This window comes from Artemia franciscana, chromosome 15, assembly GCF_032884065.1.
Source record: "Artemia franciscana chromosome 15, ASM3288406v1, whole genome shotgun sequence".
NCBI lineage: Eukaryota > Metazoa > Arthropoda > Branchiopoda > Anostraca > Artemiidae > Artemia > Artemia franciscana.
The window spans coordinates 15803534-15824489 of record NC_088877.1 but is presented as its reverse complement, the minus strand read 5'-3'; the positions used below and the strand labels follow the sequence as shown (position 1 = coordinate 15824489).

The 20956-nt window shown below is 37.0% G+C and overlaps 1 protein-coding gene across 2 annotated transcripts in view; it reads left to right on the top strand.

Annotated features, from left to right (window-relative positions):
• The first annotated feature begins 822 nt into the window (after nt 1-822).
• The window catches only part of LOC136036093 (tyrosine-protein kinase Shark-like), a 105846-nt gene continuing 85712 nt past the window's right edge, over nt 823-20956 (top strand). For both annotated transcript variants that reach the window (XR_010619634.1, XM_065718087.1), the window contains exons 1-4: nt 823-889; nt 6314-6422; nt 12545-12682; nt 18326-18496. Coding sequence is in view for 1 of the 2 variants with exons in the window: in XM_065718087.1 (XP_065574159.1) it covers nt 6353-6422; nt 12545-12682; nt 18326-18496 (379 nt within the window). In the remaining variant the exon portion in view is untranslated. The remainder of the gene's footprint in view (nt 890-6313; nt 6423-12544; nt 12683-18325; nt 18497-20956) is intronic.

Here is a 20956-nt window from a genome sequence, read left to right as displayed (position 1 = left end):
CACGAAAGAGGAAGATACTTGGGATGAAATACACTTGGCGTAAAGACTAAATCTAAATCTTGTATTAAAAGGTTACTACCGCTTACCACTGGTTCCCACCGCTGCGATTTTACGCCAAATTCTGCGAAATGTGACAAATGATACAAATCGTGCGACAAACAACACAAAACCATCTGTTTTGCTGCAATTTCGGATGCGTTGAATAATTTCAACTCATACGACATATCTCATGCGTTGTTCTGATTTAAAAAAAAAGAAAAATCATAACCAAAGTCATGGAGCTGACTGAAAAGGTAATTTTGGCTAATTTGAATTCTTCTAGAGTTTATCGCAGCGACGCAAAAGTCTGCTTTTCTTTGTGAACCTCCATCCGATTCTGTCGTACGTCTGTTCCGCCAGAAAAAATCGTGTTGGGATTGACGCAGCAGTCGGGAGCAGGGGTTATTCTTTGTCAAATGTCGATGGAAGACTTCTAAGAGACTTTTTTAGTTTCTCAGTTACTTGCAATTTATGGTTCCGCAAAACTTTCAATTCAGAATAATGGATGCGATTTTCAGCGACTCAGTAGAAATATTTTAACGCAGCTGTTGAACCATTGTGATGCATACAATTGCAGCAAAAAAATGAAGGAAATTTGATAGATCAAGCAAAAACCGTCGCTTTCACGTGAAATCGCAACATTGGGAACCAAGGGTATCGTATAAACATCCCCTCGTATAGATTGGCTTTTCTCATTGGTTTCCCATGGGTCGGAAACGGACCATTAGATAAAAAAACTTCTTTTACGCCATCTATTAATGACACTTTTCATTTTTAACCGAATAGATATTTCCCAAGAATCAGCCTAACTAAAACTTAGAGATTGACAAGGAAACATAGTCTAGACCAGGTTAGCCTAGTCTATTCAAGGAAGATCACTCATTCATAAATTAAAAAATGAAAAATATAAATACTAATGCTTCTCTCTTGGGTTTGAAGTCCTAGGCTAGAATAGGCTAACTGTCTTTATTTTATTTGGAATCAATCTAAGGATTTGCCCCTGCAGCCTCAGTTATGACCTTAAGAAAAATTAATGATAAATCAATGAAAAAATAGCTCAGCACTTCCATTTTTGACTTTCAAAATTTAAGAACAGGTTTTCAAAATTGGAAATTCTCAGGGAAACACACTAGGCTAAATTGAATTTTAGTGCAAAAACCACTGGAGTCAAATTGGCTTTGGTAAAATTCTAGTTGATTGACTTTTGGCTATCTTGGAAAGGGGTTAGGTTAGGAAAATGAAACTTTCAGGGATGGGTCTAAAGGCTAAAGTATGTCCTGGGAAGGTATTTTGAAGTACCCACCTCCACTCCTTCTCCCTCTAGAGGGCCCTGAAATTCACCTACATGTCAGGTCTATACCTATTGAAATTTTGACAAAACAATATTTTACCTTAATTTTCAGTTACCACTTGCATTTTTGGTAAATTTATAGCAAACCATATAACTGGCTTTTGTATAAAGTGAACATACCACTTGATGCCTTTTTTTAGGTTCTTTACAAATATGATAATTGCTTCAGTAAAATTCTAGTTAATTGACTTCTTGCTATCTCAGTATAGGTTTGGGTTAGGAAAATGAAACTTTCAGGGATGAATCTACAGACTAATGTATGTCCTGGGAAGGTATTTTGAAGCAACTACCTCCACTCCTTCTCCATCTAGAGGGCCCTGACCTTTAGAAATATGTGTGTTATAAAAGTGAAACCTTGCAAAATAGATCTTCTGTTTAATTGAAGTACAACAAAATTGTTTTCAGCTTCATAACTTTGCTCAATTCCATTATATAAGGTTTTAAAAATATGCAAATACATTTCCTAAATTAAAAAAAACAACATTGATATGGCTCAAAATTCTACTCAAATAACAGGAATTGCATTTTCAGAAGTAAAGGCAGAGAAAAAGCAACTAGTAACTGAAAATTACAGTAAAATGCTGTTTTGTCAAAATTTCAATAGGTATAGACCTGTCATGTAGGCAAATTTCAGGGCCTTCTAGAGGGAGAAGCAGTAGAGGTGGGTACTTTAGAATACCTTCCTGGGACATACTTTAGACTATAGACCCATCCCTGAAAGTTTCATTTTCCTAACCTTAACTCTTTCCAAGATAGCAAGAAGTCAATTAACTAGAATTTTACCATTACTTCTACCTTAAACTGATAATTAAGCACTTTTTAAGCTCTTAAAAATGACAAATTTTCAAAATATTATGACAGTTCATATAACTAACTTATTGATAAAGCAAACATGCCACTTGATGGCTTTTTTTATGTTCTTTACAAATTTAATAGTTGCTTCTATCAAAAATTCAAATTTAAGCACTTTTTAAGCTCTTAAAAATGACAATTTTTCAATAAAAGTACAAGTTAGGCCTAGTTATAGTTTTCTGTTCAAGACTAGTTCCAGCTTCCTGCTCTTATAAGTTACCCATATTTTATTTGCCTACCTCCTTGTGAAGGGTAGGATTCAGTAGCCTATTTGCATCTCAAGGACCTATATCTAATTAAAGTATAATCCACAGTAATAGATAATCACTGTGTTGACTCATGGTATATAAGTATTCTTAGGAATAATCAAATCATCTATAAATCTTCTCTAACAGAGATAGCTACCCTTTTCATAACATGAGTTTTTTAGGTTCAATAATTTTTCATAGTCATGAATATTGGCACAAGATTCAATAAGACTGGCCAGTTTTCAAATAGTAAAAGAAATATAAACTTGTAATCCTAGACCACTTTCTTGCTTTGCTGCAACATTTTCAAATTCACAGTCTAAATTGTGAACTCACAATCCTGATTGTAAGTGTAATAGCATATTTTACAATCCAGAGTATAGATTTGCAATCCGGTTTCTCAGTGAATAAAGCATTAACACTGCTGAATTTCACTGTACTTCTGTTGTCAATTTTGAAACTGCAAAAGATATAACCTTATAATCCCAAAACATAGTCTTGCTCTGTTGCAAGGTTTTCAGATTTGCAATTTAGGTTATGAATCACCATCCAGATTGTCAGTAGAACAGTATATTTTGCAATCCAGATTATAAACATGCACCCTGATTTCTCATTAGATATTACTGCAGTACTGCTGATTTGGATATCCTCCCCCTCACTCAGCATACTAAAGTTTTTCTAGTCCTTTACTGATAATATTTCAAAATTCCAATGATTATAACCAATAGACAACTAATTATTTTTTTTTGTTTGTAATTGCCTCCAAAACTACCAAACTAAAACTCTCATTGTTGAAGCTTTGAAAACTTTCAGTAAATGCTAATGAGCAATCTCTTTCATTTTTGAGGAACTGTGATTAAAGAAGCTTAGTACAGTGCTCCTATGTTAGCACATTTGCTCTTGAAGTAGTGGGGGAAAAATAGTGTGAAAAGCAGGGGAAGCAACACCCCTCACATACTGCATTATTTCTGTTTTTTCTTTAATTTATAATATCTCTCTTTGTTTTTTCATGTGAAGAAAATTTTTTTTAAAGAATAAATTTCTTGTATTAACGTCATATTAAAGTTTACCCTAATCATGAAAGTGGCTACCACCCATTGTTTGTGGTAAAATTTAACTAGTGATTTAAGCCTTTAATTAAAACTTTAGTAAGTATTATAATTTGGTTATCTGGGACTGGTTAGTTCCTAAGAGCACATGATTTGGGAAAGATAATGTAAATACATGCTTAAATCAAAAAGTATATAAGTTATCAATAAAGCAAGATGACCAGATGTTTTGACACCATAATAGTTCTAAGCTGTTTTAATAGGGGTTTGGTCATTCTGATAAAAAAAAGAGGAAAACCAACAGAACAGTCTTCTTCTTGTAGGCTAGTAACCATTTCTTCTGTGTTTTGTAAGTTATTTAAAATTGTAGTGCTGGATGACATTTATGATAAGTGTAAAATGCCTCTACATAAGTTTGGTTTCCATAAGGGCTCCAAGGTTGTACCTATGTACTTCATCTTCTTGCAAATTTATTACTTGAAGCTCATCATTTGTAGGAACCTATGATTTTGGGCCAGTATGATGTTAGAAGAGTCTTTGGTTTAGGAATTCATGCCCTGATATTAGTTGAAATGTATAAGTTAGGTGTGCATTTTTCAATTGTGCAATCACTGCACAATATATATAAGAAGCTTAAGCTTTTTGTTCATTTGCAAGAGGGTAGTGTATGTGAGGAGGTTTATGTACATAAGGAATTTAAGGAAAGGGCTATAACTTCTCCAACTTTGCATAGTAATAGTGAAAATGATGCACAGATGGGTGTGTCATTAAGTTGCATTTTCAAACATATTGATGTGTCACTTCTAGGCCTTGCAAATGACCTGTTAAATTTGTCTTGATTGCTGACATCTTTAGAAAACAATTTTTGCTGACTTGCAAAAAATTATTTGGCTATTGGTGTCCAATTTAATTTAGATAAGTTAGCTGTTTTGTTTTTTAATTGCCCAGAGGAAGTTTCTACAGTGAGGCTAGGTTAGATTAATGCAACACTGTCTACTGATTAATCATAATCTTTGAGAGACTTGGAGTTTACTTCTTGAGCATGATTTGAAAAAAAAAAAAATCACTTTGCAAATTCAAGCCTCAAATATCTGGCTTGTCTTTATAATGCGGTTTTCCTGCCTCATGTATTATTTTTGACCCTCTTTTGGAAGATTTTGAGTGCCCATGATAACAAAGATATTACTTGACTTAGGTGTCCTGCTGGATGCTGTTTGGCCTAGATAGTGACATCTGCCTCCTCTATCTGCTTTAGTCCAGTGGAACCATTTGTGGTTTGCTAGGTCTGATGTTTGCCATTGCCAGAAACTTGGACATGCTGTCAGACCATTGCGTCTTTGGGTGGCCATGAGGTCACTTCCAACCAGCTTCCATAAGGTTGAATCTTCTTTGCAGGTAAGTATGCGAGCATTCAAAGTAGGTGTCCAAACCATTGTAAGGTAACCTCAGCTGCTTGGATAGAAAACGAAAACTGATTGGTGACCTGCACCAGCTTCTCATTACTCATGAAATCAAACCACCTTAGATGTTCAGTCCTTCTCAGGCATTTTGTCTGGAATACATCAATGGCCTTTAGTGTTGCAGTTGATGCATGCTATGTTTCAGCGCCTAAAGCATTACAGAACTGATGTTTGGTCAAAGGTGACAGTTCAGCCTACCCATAGCAGAAGACGCTTTGGATATCCTTGCTTGCAGCTTGGGGAGAAGCAATCAATCTGAGGAAATTTTAGAGCTTAGGCAGGTGAACCTTTGGACAGCTTCAATGCTAGTTGCTTTGTCTAGGCTAACTGGAGAAGACGGTCTATAGCCATAATTTTTGTTTTATCCCAGTTTATCTGCAGTCCCATATTTTCAGCCTCATCCTGTAAGATCTGAAGCACTTCCAGCAACTGATCCATGGAGTCTGCTAGGATGGCAAGGTCATCAGCAAAATCAGCATCTGAGATTATACATTCTTTGAACATCACCCAAAACTGAGACATGGAGTTGTTTTTGTCATAACGAGGTCCATTATGGTAAGAAGAGCTCTTTGGGAACTGCACATTCTTAATGCACTCTTGTCATGGTTTGTAGGAATGGGCTGTGCTGGCTGTTGACTTGAATGACTCTCTGTACCATGGTGTAGAGCTTTGAAAAGTGTAGTTTTTCTCAAGGAGGCCAGTTGATTCTAGAATTTGCCAGAGAGGTTTTCAGTTCACTGAGTCAAATGCAGCACGGAAGTCAAAGAAGGAAAAAAATGCTTTACATCAGAACTCTGTAGCTTTTTCCATTGTCTTTCAAATTGTAAAAATCTGTTCAAGGACAATATCTTTTAAGCATGTATGGTATGTGCTTAAAGTACTACCTTTTGTTAGAAAGATATTGTTCCTAAGTATGGTATTGTTGAGTATCTTGGTGCAGTTGAAGAGGCCATTCTGACTTTTGAGAAAAAAAAAAAAAAAACAGATTCTTTGCCCCATGAGCGTCCACCTTCTCAAGTAGTTTTTGTGTGCAATTTTCCAGTGTTGATAGTGACTGCAATTGCTTCTCCTTTTCTTGTTTGTGCTAAGTTTTTCCTTGTTGATTATAAGATGGATTATTAACAAAATTCAATTCATTCCAAAAGCAGGGGGTTGAGAATTGATGACAGACATGGTTGAAGTAGGCTTTAATATAGATACTTGGGTAGGACTGAAGTTAACATAGTTCAGTTTATTTTAAGTTATAATCTATTAAAAGTGATGTTTGAATTTGCTGTTTTTTCATTGTTTTACCTATATTTTTTCTGTTATAAGGGAAATGGATATTTCATAAGCAATTGGCTATGTAAAGAGATGGTGATAGACTTGCAGTGGTTTCATGAAGGCATAAACGGAGAAGCAGCTGAGTGCCTGCTCAAAGAAGGTACACTAGTTTTATAATAATACAATTAACAAAAAGACGGAGGGAAAAAGAGTGAATCCCTAAAATGAATGTACAATTATGGGAATGCAGTTGCAAATTTTTGGCCCAGTACATTCAGTGTTGAAACTTGCTCTTGATGATGGATGAAATTGAGATTGGCTGGGAAAATACAAGCAAAATTTAAAGGTGACTGACTGTAAATGTAGCAAATGCAAAATTGTAGTAAATGAAACCAGTTGAAGATGATCTACAGAAAACAAAATCCAAGTATATATCTATAGATATATACTATATATATAGTATATATTTATAGATATAGAGAGAAAATCTCTATAGATGCTTAATTGGTGATTTGTGATCAGTGTTAAAAAGTATTTTTGTTGCTTTTTTTTGAAGCTGTTACAGAGTTTCAAGAATAGATACTCAATCTGTAATATATTTAAAAAAATATGGATAAATGAAACAATAATCTGTGACTTTTTTAAAATATTTTTTGTGAGAAAGGGATAGAGATGGGACAATATACTAGTTTTTACTTTTTAAAGGTAACCTAGATGTTTTACATGTCTGGTCAATTTGTCAAGAGTAGCCTCGAATAGTGTCAATTGTTTGAGTGGATTGGAAATTTTTTTTTTCTAGATAAGCATTTATAAGGTCTTTTCTGGTTACTTAAAGGACTTCAAGCAATTATATTTAAAGCCAAGATATTAATTATAAAGTCAAGATACTGATTATAAAGTAACATTAAAGCTAAGATAAAGTGTAAATCAAGATGCTTGAGTTTTGCTTAACTGTGCTATTCATGAAATGTTCCTTACTTAAGTGAAAAAACTATGTACTTAAATCTTTTAATCATCAATTGATTTTCAAGTACTTTCTGGAGTATATTTTGCCTAGATCCAGTTCTGTTTTCCTCTTTGGACAAAAATTTTTATAAAAAGAGTAAATTTGATCTCAAAATTCAAAGAAAAATTGAATCAAACAAGTTCTCAATATCATTAAGTGACTCCAAAGATCTATTTTATCAGGACAGGATCTTTCGATATCCTTTTGTGTGCTGCCAAGCTTAGATATAAATTACTTGATGCCAAATCACCCACCGTTTTTATGCTGTTTTGTATCATCACTGCCAAGACATATGATCTAATTAAACAGCTTCCTTTTCTTGAATATGGGATCATGAGGATATTTAGTGTTGCTGCTCTTTTGAAAAAAAAACAACTAGCTACATTCATACAAGTAGTTGGGCTAGCTGGTCCACTAATAGCACCAGTGATTACAGCGTTTTCATGGGCCCTTTCTGCTTTGTACAAAATATTTTATTTTTTTTGGGGGGGGGGCGGGGGTGAGCAAGCGAACGAGATAGTTGAGAAGAATTTTATTTGCCGATAAAGCAAATGATTGTTATTCTTAAGTTTGGCTTGCTGGTCTAGTGGTATGATTTTCGCTTAGGGGGCGAGAGGTCTCGGTTTGTATCCTGGACCACTAATTTTTACATGAAAAAGATCCGAAACTGGATACGTGATCAATATAGCGATCGCTGGCAGGCATATCAGGGAGCGGACCTGATTAAATTAGAAATTGTCGCTTCCCGATTCGACTATCTGGGGGGGGGGGGGAGGTTAGTTTGGCAAAATTAGAAGATGAGGCATTTTTAACTAACTAATGGGTGATCGGATATTAATGGCATTTTATATTTAGAAGGACCTCGTGTCTCAGAGCTCTTATTTTAAATCGTGACCGGATCTGGTGACATTGGGGGGGGTTGGAGGGGGAAACTGGAAATCTTGGAAAACGCTTAGAGTGGAGAAATCAGGATGAAACTTGGGAGGAAGAATAAGCACAAGTCCTAGATATGTGATTGACATAACCGGACCGGATCCGGTCTCTTTGGGGGAGTTGGGGGGTTTCCAGTGTTTTGGCGAGTTTAGTTCTTCTGGATGTGCTAGGACGATGAAATTTGGTAGGCTGGTCAGGGACCTGCACAAATTGACTTGATAACAGTTGTTTCCCCGATTCGAACGTCGGGTGGGGGGGGCTGGAGGGAGGGGAAATCATGAAAATTGAGGTACGTTTATCTCACAAATGAGTGATTGGATCTTAATGAAACTTGATATATAGAAAGATGTCATTTCTCAGATGCTCCATTTTCAATTCAGATCGGATCTGGGGACATTGGGGGATGGAGTGTGAAACAAAAATCTTGGAAACCGGACATCTTGGAAAACGCTTAGAATGGAGGGATCGGGATGAAACTTGATGGGAAGAATCAGCACAAGTTTTAGATACGTGATTGACATAACCGGACCAGATCCGATCTATTTGGGGGAGTTGGGGGGGATTTCTAGTGATTTACCGAGTTCAAGAATAAGCACAATTTCTAGATGCATGATTGACATAACCGGACCGAATCCGATCTCTCGTCACAAGTGACATACGAGCTCTCAGGTCTTGTTTCTAAATGAATGGCAAATGCTTCGGTAGTGTCTTTGTCAGTGTTTAAAGTTGTTTCCATTGTTTTAAGACAGGGGATTTTGAATTATAAGTTTTATTATTGCCAGCCATTCGATTTATAAACGAATGAATTTTACTTGAAGGAACATTATGGTCAATTTTGAATGAAAAGTCATTCCAGGCTGAGCGCTTGGCCTTCAAAACCGTTTTCTTCACTAAAGCTTCAGCCTTTCTAAGAGCAATGAAAGTTTCTTGGCTAGGATGCCTCTGGAAAATGTTTCTTGCTTTCTTTTTACTTGAAACTGCACTTCTGCAGTCTTGACTCCGCCAAATTTTGCTTGATTTTTAGCGAAGAAATGGGCATTCGGTAAGATAATTTCTTGATTGAGTTTTTTGCTGCTGTTAAGAGAGTACCACTTGCTGTTAAGAGAGCACCATCACTTGTCACTGAGGGGCATTGTCCCTCTGTAGTTTGTTTGTGTTTTTGGATCTCTCTTCCTTAAGACCAGAGGAATGATGACTTGAGAAGGCCTTGGTTCTTTGTCCTGTCTGGACTTGGTTTACTACTTCTTGAGAACCAGGAGGGAAGGCCGCTTCATTCCTAAGTTTTTCAAATTCGGTGTTTGCTTGTCTCCAAGCTTCTTGGCATAAAAGTGTGGTAATTGCTTTCCTTGTTAGAATAGTTTTGACTTGCTCGGATTGTCTGGAGGTCGAGATGAGGTGATTTAGGATCGAAAAGTGCCCAACTTTGAGAATTCGGAATTTTTCATCTGATCAGTAACATCAAGTGTTGGAGCTATGTTTTGATATCCCTAGGTCTTACCTTTGGCCAAGTGTGTTATTCCTTTAACATATGCGTTATTGTTTTTACCCGCAAGGGCTTTCGCATAGGGAGTGCATACATAATGATAAGCTTGGATGTCGGGAGTTTTCTGCACCTCGTTAATTTGGGTGGGGAAAGCACTTGGCTTTGAAGTATTAGGTATTTTAACTGCGACGAATGAGAAAGGAATGTTCTGATCAGGGATATTCTCATAATGTCCGCTCGTTAATGGTCGGTGGGGCAGAGATATTTTTGAAATGCAGCGTGTCCTAGGGTCTTGCAGTTTTTGCAATATGGCTGAAGGGCAGGACAGGATGTCGAGTTATGGTTGTCTTTTTTACATTTGGAGCAGGAGGGATTTATTCTCTGGTGATCATTTTTAGTGCGGCCATGTACATGAAATTTGATGTAGTATAAGAGCTTGGCCTTGTAGGGCATGAAAGGGATTTTTTGCCCAAATAGATATAAACTATGCTTGAGCTCAGTTTTCATCGCAACCAAGATTGACTTACTTCTCGTCACGCTTTCTTCATTTCTTTTGTTAAGCATGTTCGTATTTGTAATGGTAAGAGTTCTTCCTGATGAGTCTAATTACTCAGACTTGATTTCTTGTGTCTCCAAAGAAAGATTGATTCAATAAAATACATATTAGAATTTCTTTTCTCTGATGAGTTTTGCGGCTTCAATTCCTGAGCTAGTAAGCTGAATTAGACTTGAGTTCTGAATTCCTTTATCAGCTCCTACGGCATCTTGGAAATAAAGTTCTGCTGTGCCTGATTTTTGGACACTAAGCTCAAAGTTAACTCTATACTTTAAAAAAGATTTTCTGATTTATACGTGATCATCTGCTACGAAAGTTGTTCCGTTTTTGTTTTTTAATTGATACAATAAGATAAGATATATTGCAAAAAGCCTGCGGGTCGTAGCAACACAGAATACAAACAAAGCCCAGGAACAAAATACAACTTTAGAAAAAAAAATACGCCAAGGTTCAACATATTAACGAGCAAACACCAATCATAAAAACCGTATCAAGCTATCCCCTCATACATGATTCCCCTATGTTTAATCCCTAAACGAAGAAATTTACACAACTGTTTAATAGTACATGCGTTCCTCTCAACCATCTGCTCAATTAACCAGTATTCACTCCCAAACACACGCCCAAAACGTTCATTCCGCAGCTCAGACAGCTCTTCACTCTCGGATACAAAATGAAATAAGTTTTCATTCAAACATCCACACGTGGGGCAAGGTTGGAACAGTTGGGGATGAAGGAAGCTCTGAAATTTATTTTTATTCTCTTGCTGGTGACTCAGTTTGTTGAATACTAGTATTTCCTGGGGTTGATTTTATGGTTCTCTTTTCCTTGATTTTCTTTTGGGGCTTGCTGGTGCCTTTAATTTGATTTTGGAGGTGATTTCAGCATCTTCGAAGCTTACTCAGCAAGGCAAGCGTTGATCCTTGCTCACCTGATCCCCGCAGTCTAAGGGATTTTACTCCCGACAGGTACACCGGTGCTTTCGGCAGGTGACCAACCATCTTCTGCTTGCTTAGTCAGTGAATCGACACTAGGATGTTGATTCACCGACTTTTTGGCTGAATTTTCAAATTCGCCCAAAAGAAAATTATATTGGCAATTTCGCAGCAGCAACAACGACAAAGAAAATTCGAAATCTAGAAACCTTGAAATCTCAAGGGAATTAAACTCGTCTATCACCAATTAAAAAACACATACAGAACAAAACACCAAGGTAAGTAACTATAATATAACACTTTAGGGTCTATTAATAAGGAAAATAACACACTAGGTTTTGAAAAATGTCTTTGATTCACAATTTGAGGCAATAATCCACAATTTTAATTTCCCAATAACACACGGGTTTGTTGATCAACAATACTGACAATACGGATATGACTTTTTTTCTTAAAAATAAAAAATCAAAGCGTAAGTATAAAAAGGATATGGTGAGGGGCGGGAGTCTAAAGACTACCCTTGCTTACATACCTCACATGAAGCAGTACTTACCTCACCTATTGTAATAGATATATAAGGCGATAAATATTTTAACAAATTCATCAATTGCATCCATTTTGTTTAATCATTAACTCTGTATTGTTTTTAAGTTATGTTTGACTGTTTTATTCTGGCAAGAAAGGACAAAACACCGCGACAGGTCTTTTACTTGAAGTACGATTCTATAAATTGACTGGAGTATAGAACAACACAAAAATAGTCTATTACTGTCATCTGACAATAAACTGACAGTTGGGAATTTTAGAGGGACTATGGATCTATGGGGAGTGATTTTATGGGGAGCTAAAACAAAATGTAAATGTGACAAAAGCTGGGAGATGAGTGCTTAGACAGTATCATCCACCATTGCTCACAGAGAGGAGGCATGAAAGTTTTTGAGGAAGGTTGTCGAAAATGCGAAAAAACGCATCTTAGGTCATGTTTTCCGTCGCAGGGATGTCTGACTAATCTTTGGGGGATCCCCAAGATTCTGGTCTTTTTTTTATAGCTTAACACAAAAGTTAGTATGCTCACAACCATACATCCAAGTCTTTGGAGGGTAGTTTTTTTTTAGGTTGGAGTCTGGTGCTAAAAAAGGTCCTTTTTAACAATAATATCAAGCTTTCTCTTTTTTAAGATGCTTTTTCGTTGGAGAGGGGGATGGAACTAGTAGACTGGGTATAAGGGTGAGAATTGGCCCTGGATCTTCTCCCACCTAAAAATTTACAGATATTCCTAGAAACTTTGTGCTGTCTCTTAAGTTGTTTTAAGTATTTTTGTGCCATTTGCTTTTTGATTTCTATATTTTGAAAGCTACTTTTTCTATAGGTGGTGGTGAAGAAGGCTTGTTTCTTGTACGAAGAAGTCAAACAGCGTCTGGAGATTTTGTTTTATCAGTAGTGGCTGAAGAGAAGGTACTCCATTACCAGATTCAAAGACATGGAGTAGACGCTTTCTTTTCTATTGGTAATAATTTTTCATTTTTCCTTCATCTCAACAAATGTTTTATGATCTACAGTGGTTTTAGTTGGTTTTTTCCCTGAAATTAAATCGCACAAAAAATGAAAGTGCAGTTAAGAAACAGTCAAATGTCCTTGAAAGTTCAGCATAATTTTTTTTTCTGGTGCTGGAACTAGGTGCACCTTTATTTATCTGTGAGAAACGGTAATATTTCCAAGACTGGTTAGCTTCAAAAAATGATTAGTCTATTAGGATGGTAAAGGATGCAGCACTAGACTTTATAATCCAAACTGCTGGTGTTGACTTCCGTGTCATCGTTCTTAAGTCAGGAAATGCAATGGAAGGGGGGGGGGGTTGGCAACCAGCCATCCAATACTTTTGCACACACTTCCTCAGATTTCTCCAGACACCCATTTAGAGCTGGTTGTACTCTGACGAAGCTTACAGGGTCACTCCACTGACCCTTGTTCCAAACTGAATAATCAGCAACACCAAGTGTCAAATCTCAGCCCTGAAAGACATAGCACTGCAATTTCATTGCGCTGACCCCTTGGCTTTTGGTAGAAATTAATCTATTACGTAATGGATGTTGTAATAAATCTTGAAACATAGAAAAAGCAAAATATATGATTGCCCGAAAAATTCCATGTTTGGTGACATTACCTATTTTTAGTCCTATTCATTATAAAATTGAAAACTTCCTACATGGGTCAAATGTCCACAATGGGCCAAAATAAGGATGGACTCGATCTAATAGTATTAAATTAAAAAAAAATGGAATTTTGATAACAATTCATACATCAGAAGAATTGAAGTTTATGGTGATTCCAAACATATAAAATTATGGTTAATGCTGCCCATCAAAAGCTGTGAGCCTGAGAAAATATTTCTGGTTTTAGCGTGAAAAGTCAAGCGATCTCACTGAAAATCACACGATCAGATTCAGCATATCAGAGGAAGTAGTCAAGCTTCTTTCTACAAGAGTGTGGAATTTTTAAATTTTTGCCAGAAGAAAGATCAAGGATGCGGGTTTTTGTTTAATTTTGCTGTCTGTTTTCCCCAGGAGCGATAGTATCAAGCCAGTGGTCCTAGAAGATCGGGAGAGGGCTCTTTCAAACGAAATGAACAGTTCTAGTTCCCTTTTTGAGGGATCAAAAAATTAGAGGGCAACTAACCTTCCTCTTACGCATTTTTTCACCAAAGACATCCAATCAAAATCTTGAGATAGCCATTTGAACCAGGATAATCGAAGGATGCAATAACTCTACCTCTGGGGATGGCAAGACCTCCATAGCCCTTGAACAAAGGGCTTTAAGTTAAGCAATATATCCTTGTTCACACGTAATTTTCGTTATTGGGAAATGTATGGATATCTTTTTGGGGGGAAGAATTTTCTGCGGGAGGGTTTTTCCACGAGGAAAATTTTCTGTGGTGAGGAAAATTTTTCGGGGAAATTTTACACGGAGGGAGGGGAGGTAAAGGGATTTCCTGTTATTACTTAAAAAACATTCAGAAATTAAATGAAAAAACAAGTTTTTTAAACTGAAAGTGAGGAGTAATATCAAAACTTCTTGTTGTTTGAACAAACGAACAGAAGTTGTTTCATATGCTATTGGGGGTACTCCTTCCTCAGTCCTCGCTCTTTGCACTAAAGTTTGGCTTTTTGTTGCAATTCTCTATGAAAGATTGCTCAGACACAAGGCCCATTGAATTCGAGTAATAATTATTTTTAAATATTGTTAAGACTTCAGCGTTAAGAGCCAGAGTTGAGGAAGGACTTGTTCCCCTAATTTACATAATAATTTCTGTTCATTATAAGTTTTAACGTTGCTCGATACTTTCAGGTGAAAATTGTTTGTATATAGTTGCGGCCGTTTTTCAAAGCATGCCCAGACCTAACCGGATATGGTGTGGGACACCAGGGGCTTTCAGTTCGAAAAACTTGTTTTTTTATGTTTAATATCATAAAACAATTTCTATAATTTTATACCTTGAACCCAATGTGACCTGGTTCTTTCAAAAAGAAAAACAAAAAAAAACGAATCAGGCAGGGATGTATCCAGGATTTTTTTTCGGGGGGGGGGGGGGAGGAAAGTTTGCAGAACTAAAAAAGTTTGGGGGAGGCGGGACTAAAAAACTTCAAGAAACGCATAGAGCCATGGAATACGGCTTTGGAAACCTGCAAACCATGAAACACTCAGAATACCATATTATTTTGTAAGCCAGTTTTTGACCAATTTTCTTCAACTAAACAACTTTTTCATTTATGTTTTTATGGTAATTGGTATTAACCAAGTGACATATAGCAATCGCAAATTCTGTCGGTCTGTCGGTCTGTCTGTCGGTCCCGGTTTTGCTACTTTAGGCACTTCCAGGTAAGCTAGGACGATGAAATTTGGCAAGCGTATCAGGGACCGGACCAGATTAAATTAGAAATAGAAATCGTTTTCCCGATTTGACCATCTGAGGGGGGGGGGGGGAGTGGGGGGCCAGTTAATTCGGAAAAATAGAAAAAATGAAGTATTTTTAACTTATGAGCGGGTGATGGGATCTTAATGAAATTTGATGTTTGGAATGATATTGTGTCTCAGAGCTCTTATTTGAAATCCCGACCGCATCTGATGACATTGGGGGGAGTTGGAGGGGGGAAACCTAAAATCTTGGAAAACACTTAGAGTGGAGGGATCGGGATGAAACTTGATGGGAAAAATAAGCACAAGTCCCAGATACATGATTGACATAATTGGAACGGATCCGCTCTCTTTGGGGTAGTTGGGGGGGGGGGTAATTCTGAAAAATTAGAAAAAATGAGGTATTTTTAACTTACGAACGGGTGATCGGATCTCAATGAAATTTGATGTTTAGAATGATATCGTGTCTTAGAGCTCTTATTTTAAATCCCGACCGGATCTGGTGACATTGGGGGGATGTGGGAGGGGGAAACCTTAAACTTGGAAAACACTTAGAGTGGAGGGATTGGAATGAAACTTGGTGGGAAAAATAAACACAAGTCCTAGATACATGACTTACATAAACGGAACCGATCCGCTCTCTTTTGGGTAGTTGGGGGGGGGGGGGGCTATTTCTGAAAAATAAGAAAAAGTGAGGTATTTTTAACTTACGAACGGGTGATCGGATCTCAATGAAATTTGATATTTAGAAGGATATCGTGTCTCAGAGCTTTTATTTCAAATCCCGACCGGATCTGGTGACATTGGGGGGAGCTGGGAGGGGGAAACCTGAAACTCGGAAAACACTGAGAGTGGAGGGATCGGTATGAAACTTGGTGGGAAAAATAAGCACAAGTCCTAGATACATGATTGACATAAACGGAACGGATCCGCTCTCTTTGGGGTAGTTGGGGGAGGGGTTAATTCTGAAAAATTAGAAAAAATGAGGTATTTTTAACTTACGAACGGGTGATCGAATCTCAATGAAATTTGATATTTAGAAGGATATCGTGTCTCAAAGCTCTTATTTTAAATCCTGACCGGATCTGGTGACATTGGGGGAAGTTTGGGGCGGGGGAACCTAAAATCATGGAAAACGCTTACATTGGAGGGATCGGGATGAAACTTGATGGGAAAAATAAGCAGAAGTCTTACATACGTGATTTACATAATTGGAACGGATCCGGGGTTAATTCTGAAAAATAAGAAAACAAATACGTATTTTTAACTTGAAGGAGTGATCGGATCTTCATGAAACTTCATATTTAGAAGAATCTCGTCACTCAGATCTCTTATTTTAAATCTCAACCGGATCAAGCGTAATTGGGGGGGGGGGGGGGTGCAGTTGGGGGGGGGGGACCAGAAATCTTAGAAAATACTTAAAGCGGTGAAATCAGGATGAAACTGGATGGGAAGAATAGAAACCTGTCTAAGATACATGACTGATAGAACCGGACTGAATCTGCTCTCTTTGGTGGAATTGGGGGGGGGGGGTAATTTTGAAAATTTAGGTATTTGTAACTTACGAAAGTGTGACCACATCTTAATGAAATTTGATATTTAGAAGGAATTCATGTCTCAGAGCTCTTATTTCAAATCCCGACCAGATCTTTTTACATTGGGGGGAGTTGGAGGGGGAAATCTTGGAAAAACACTTGGAGTGGAGGAATCGGGATGAAGCTTGGTGGATAGAATAAACAAATGTCCTTGATACGTGATTGACAGAATCGTACTGGATTCACTCTCTTTGGAGGAGTTGGGGGGAGGGGTTCAGTGATTTGGCGAGTTTGTTGCTTCTGGACGTGCTAGGACGATGAAAATTGGTAGGCGTGTCAGGGAGCTGTACAATTTGACTTGATAAAGTCGTTTTCCCAGATTGGACCATATTGTGGGTTAAAGGGAGAGGAAAAAATAGAAAAAATTAGGTATTTATAAATTACGAGTGGGTGATCGGATCTTAATGAATTTTGATATTTAGAAGGACATCGTGACTCAGAGCTCTTATTTTAAATCCTGACCGGCATTAAGTCTCTTATTTTCCTTTTTAAATCAATCTATTTATTCATAGAATTTTGTTAGAGCTCATACCACATGATCTATTGGCTCTTAGCTCTTCTCGCCTCGTCACAAGTGCCATATGAGCTCTTAGCTGATGTTATAACTTAGATCATTTTGATGTGTATATTATGTAAAGCCAAATCCGTTTTGCGCCCCTCTTTTTTCTTACAGGCCTATATGTAGTTACTCGAGAAAAAAAAAGTTTCTACTTTTTAGTCCAATTTGAAACGAATTTAATTTTTTTTTGACATTTATCATTTGAAAGCATGATATTTTACTATGAAATGTATGTAAACTAAGTTTTGATTTGTACTATTCAGTATTTGAAGGCTGTTATTAATTGTCACAGTGTCACCACCAGTTATTTTTACGCACTTTCTACAATAAACCTCAAATTTACCCGCATGGTCTTTAAACCTCGTATTCACCGACGACAGTTACGGCTACTGCTTCTATCTTAGGCGTAATCTACTTCAGGTATATCACCAAGCATTGAAAAGAAAAGTTTTTGATGAACGTGTTCTAATACAAGCTCATTAAAAATCACTTTGCATTTTATCACATTAGCTGTTGCAGCTGCAGTGTCGCTATCTGTAATTTCTAACCACTTTTATGGCTCATTTGTATTCGTGTTCTCTTTGGTCCTTACCGACGTTTTGAGCTCACAGAGATTAGCAAGGTAGCCATTTTGAAAGGCTGTATTTTCCAAAAATTTAATTTTTTGGATTTAAGAACCTATGAAATTGTATTTAGCTCATGCCAGAAATTGCGTTTAGAGCTTTACCATTAGACAGAGGCATCTAACACAAAACTTTTTTTCCATCCACGTTGCGTTAGTTTTCGAAAATGGTTAAGCAAAAATCATTGTCATCGTATTCGTTCATTTTCTGAAGAGATCTGCTTTAGATCTGGAAATAGATCTGGAATTAGCTTTGCTAATTCTTGAAGCTTCTGATCCTGTATACAATTTAGCAATTGTTTAAACTGATCAAAAATTGTCGACAGTTTAGAAATTCCTTTCGCTGGTTGTCTCGAACTTCATGAAAGTGTAGGGCTATGGCCATTTGGATAGGCAGCGCTGTAGTATTGCGTCTGATTAGTGTACCAGCTTAGGCAGTTAAAGTTTTAATTGATTTTTCAGAGGAAGGGAACATTGTTCACGGGTTGGACACTTTGGTTGAACTCTGTTACGTCGAATGGGCCCGTTATGGTGTAGCAACTCGACTTGTTAATTTTGTCAGAGGCACTGATCCACCCCCAGAATCGAGACAACAAGGAAAAGTAAACCTTCTGCATCGTGCTGTTAAAGAAGGTAAGAATCTATAATTTAAAATTTTGTTGGCTATAAATTAACTGCATTAAAAAAAGAGTTGCAAATTCTTCCACAGTTTCTCTCTTAACAAAACTTGTTAATCTGGCATTGGATTGTGGTCGAAAAAATGAAGGTCATGGTCCAAGAAAGAGTAATCCGAGAAATTGTCCAGCTATTCATCGGCCAGTTTCCCCTTTGTCTGTATTTAGCAACGTTTTGAAAAGGTGGGGCTTTCTCGTCCCGTGCTCTTCTAGATTCTTAACATTTTTTTTTTCAATTCTGTATCTGAATGAATCAATTAGCAGAAAGATGCATGTGTAATGTTTTTGAATTGTTTTCAAAACAGTCTCTTCATAAGGAACCAAAATTTTCCATTTTCTCTGAGAATTTCGTCCCTTTTATCCATCCCTAGTTTCATCCATTTTCTCTGTGAATTTCATGCCAGTCGTTCCACACTACATTTTAGCTTTTTTTGTTATATATTATTATGTAACATAAAACTTTACGACGCATTGTTTTAACTCTTCAAAGAAAAATTCTTTCCGTTTATTTTTGCTTTTTGCTGTCCAGTAATTTATGTGAAAGTTGTTAAAAGAAGCTCAGCAGAAAAAGGAAAGTCAGTAAATATGGCAATGTTTCTTTTTATTGATTTACTGAATAAAATTATGACCAAAGTTTTGGAATTATTTTTCTATGCAAAGGCTGAATGTCACCAAGTGCTTTCTGAGGATATAATTTAAGCAGAAATGAATGCAAGATGCATATAAAGTACTTTAATGCGTAGGTTCACACAATTCTGATCCATAATTGAAGGGGGACCAGAACCTTTTCTAAGGAGGTATTGGTGAAAATAAGAAAATGTAAATTTTTATCTAACTATTTTATAAATTTTCTAGGTGGCTTTTTCTGACTGTTCTTTGGGGAGACTATAACCCCCATTCTTTGTATAGATATTTCTAAGGTGATGAATCGCCATTATTCAGTTTTATTTCCCTTACTGTCTTGTAAGCTGAAACCATTCCACTTCAAAGCCACCGCAAGGGTTTTCCTTCGCATACTTATCAGTGTGGGGGCTGTTTTCCCTCGTATACCGGGCTCAGGCTCCTAGTAAAGAACTTGACGCTCAAAGAGTGGTTTGCTCTTTACTAGGTTATAGCTTAGAAATCTTCAAAGGCTTTCTTATGTGTGTGATCAAAGGTGGAAGGAAAGAGCCACGTTTCTTCAGTGTTTTATTTATTTTTAATTGTTTTTTACCCGACCACTTCGTATGGAAGGGGTGACTGATGATAGAATTTTGATGAAGGTCTTATCATTGTATGGAATTCTCTGATCACATAACAGCATATTGATTTCAATATGGTAGAATGTTAAAGCCAAACCTGCATAATCTTTGGAACCATTTCTTGGTTAGTAAATTATACTTTTGTACAATTGGTTCAAGTACTTTGCAATATTTATCCTGCACAAGGTGCGTAGTACATTTAGAACATTAAACAGATTTTTCCAAGATAGAAAATTATTTGTTGCAACAAGATCTCACCACCAATTATAACGGTATGACTAGAATCTCTCTTTAGTCTGATATGGGGAAAGAAGACCCTCCCGTCTGATTCAAAGATGTCAGTAATAAACCCAGTTTTAAAAGTGGGACAAATGTAATTACCGCAACTACTAACGGAAATCACTCATGTGTATGGCTACCAAAGTGTTTGCGATGGTATTTCTCGAAAGGTTCGGGGCCACAAGGGGTGAGCGAATAAGTGAAAACCACTGTTGATTTTGAAGAAGGTGAGGGTGCACTGACCAGATCTTCATTCTTCGACTTTTGACCCTCTTGCCACCGATCCAACAATTGTTCAAGCAATGCTAAATGAAATATTACATTTCTCTCAGCTGCTGGGTGTGAAGATCAACAGCGTCAAAACTTAAATCATGAATTTAAATGAATAGTCGGATTATCAGCTTGAACTTTACGGACAACAATTAGGAAAAATTGATTGTGTCGCTAACAGTCACTAAGCTTGGTTCCCTGATACACTCTTGCCGAGGCCTTTCATCTTTTCACAGTGCTGCTGTCATCTGTAGAAGCGGCTGGAATCCGGTATGAAGACAACAATTTGTGCTCATAAAGTGGTTGTGATGCCTGTTCTCTTCTATTCAGTCGATGCTTCATCATTGACGACTGTTTGTCTCCGTTATTGATCACAGCGATTTGCATATTTGTGTGTCTGTGTCAATTACAGACAACGGAAAGGTATACCAAGACTTATGGTTATCCTTAGCGATTTCTTTCAACATATGAACGATCGTGGCGTTCATTCGCTCTAATAGCCTGCTAGCCATGAGGTAATAAAGAAAGATGATGCATTGTTAAAATATTTTAAAATTGATTTTTACAAAAAGCCTTATGTGAATGTCGTTAAGAATTTTTTTAATGGATATGTCGTGTAAAGATTCCAG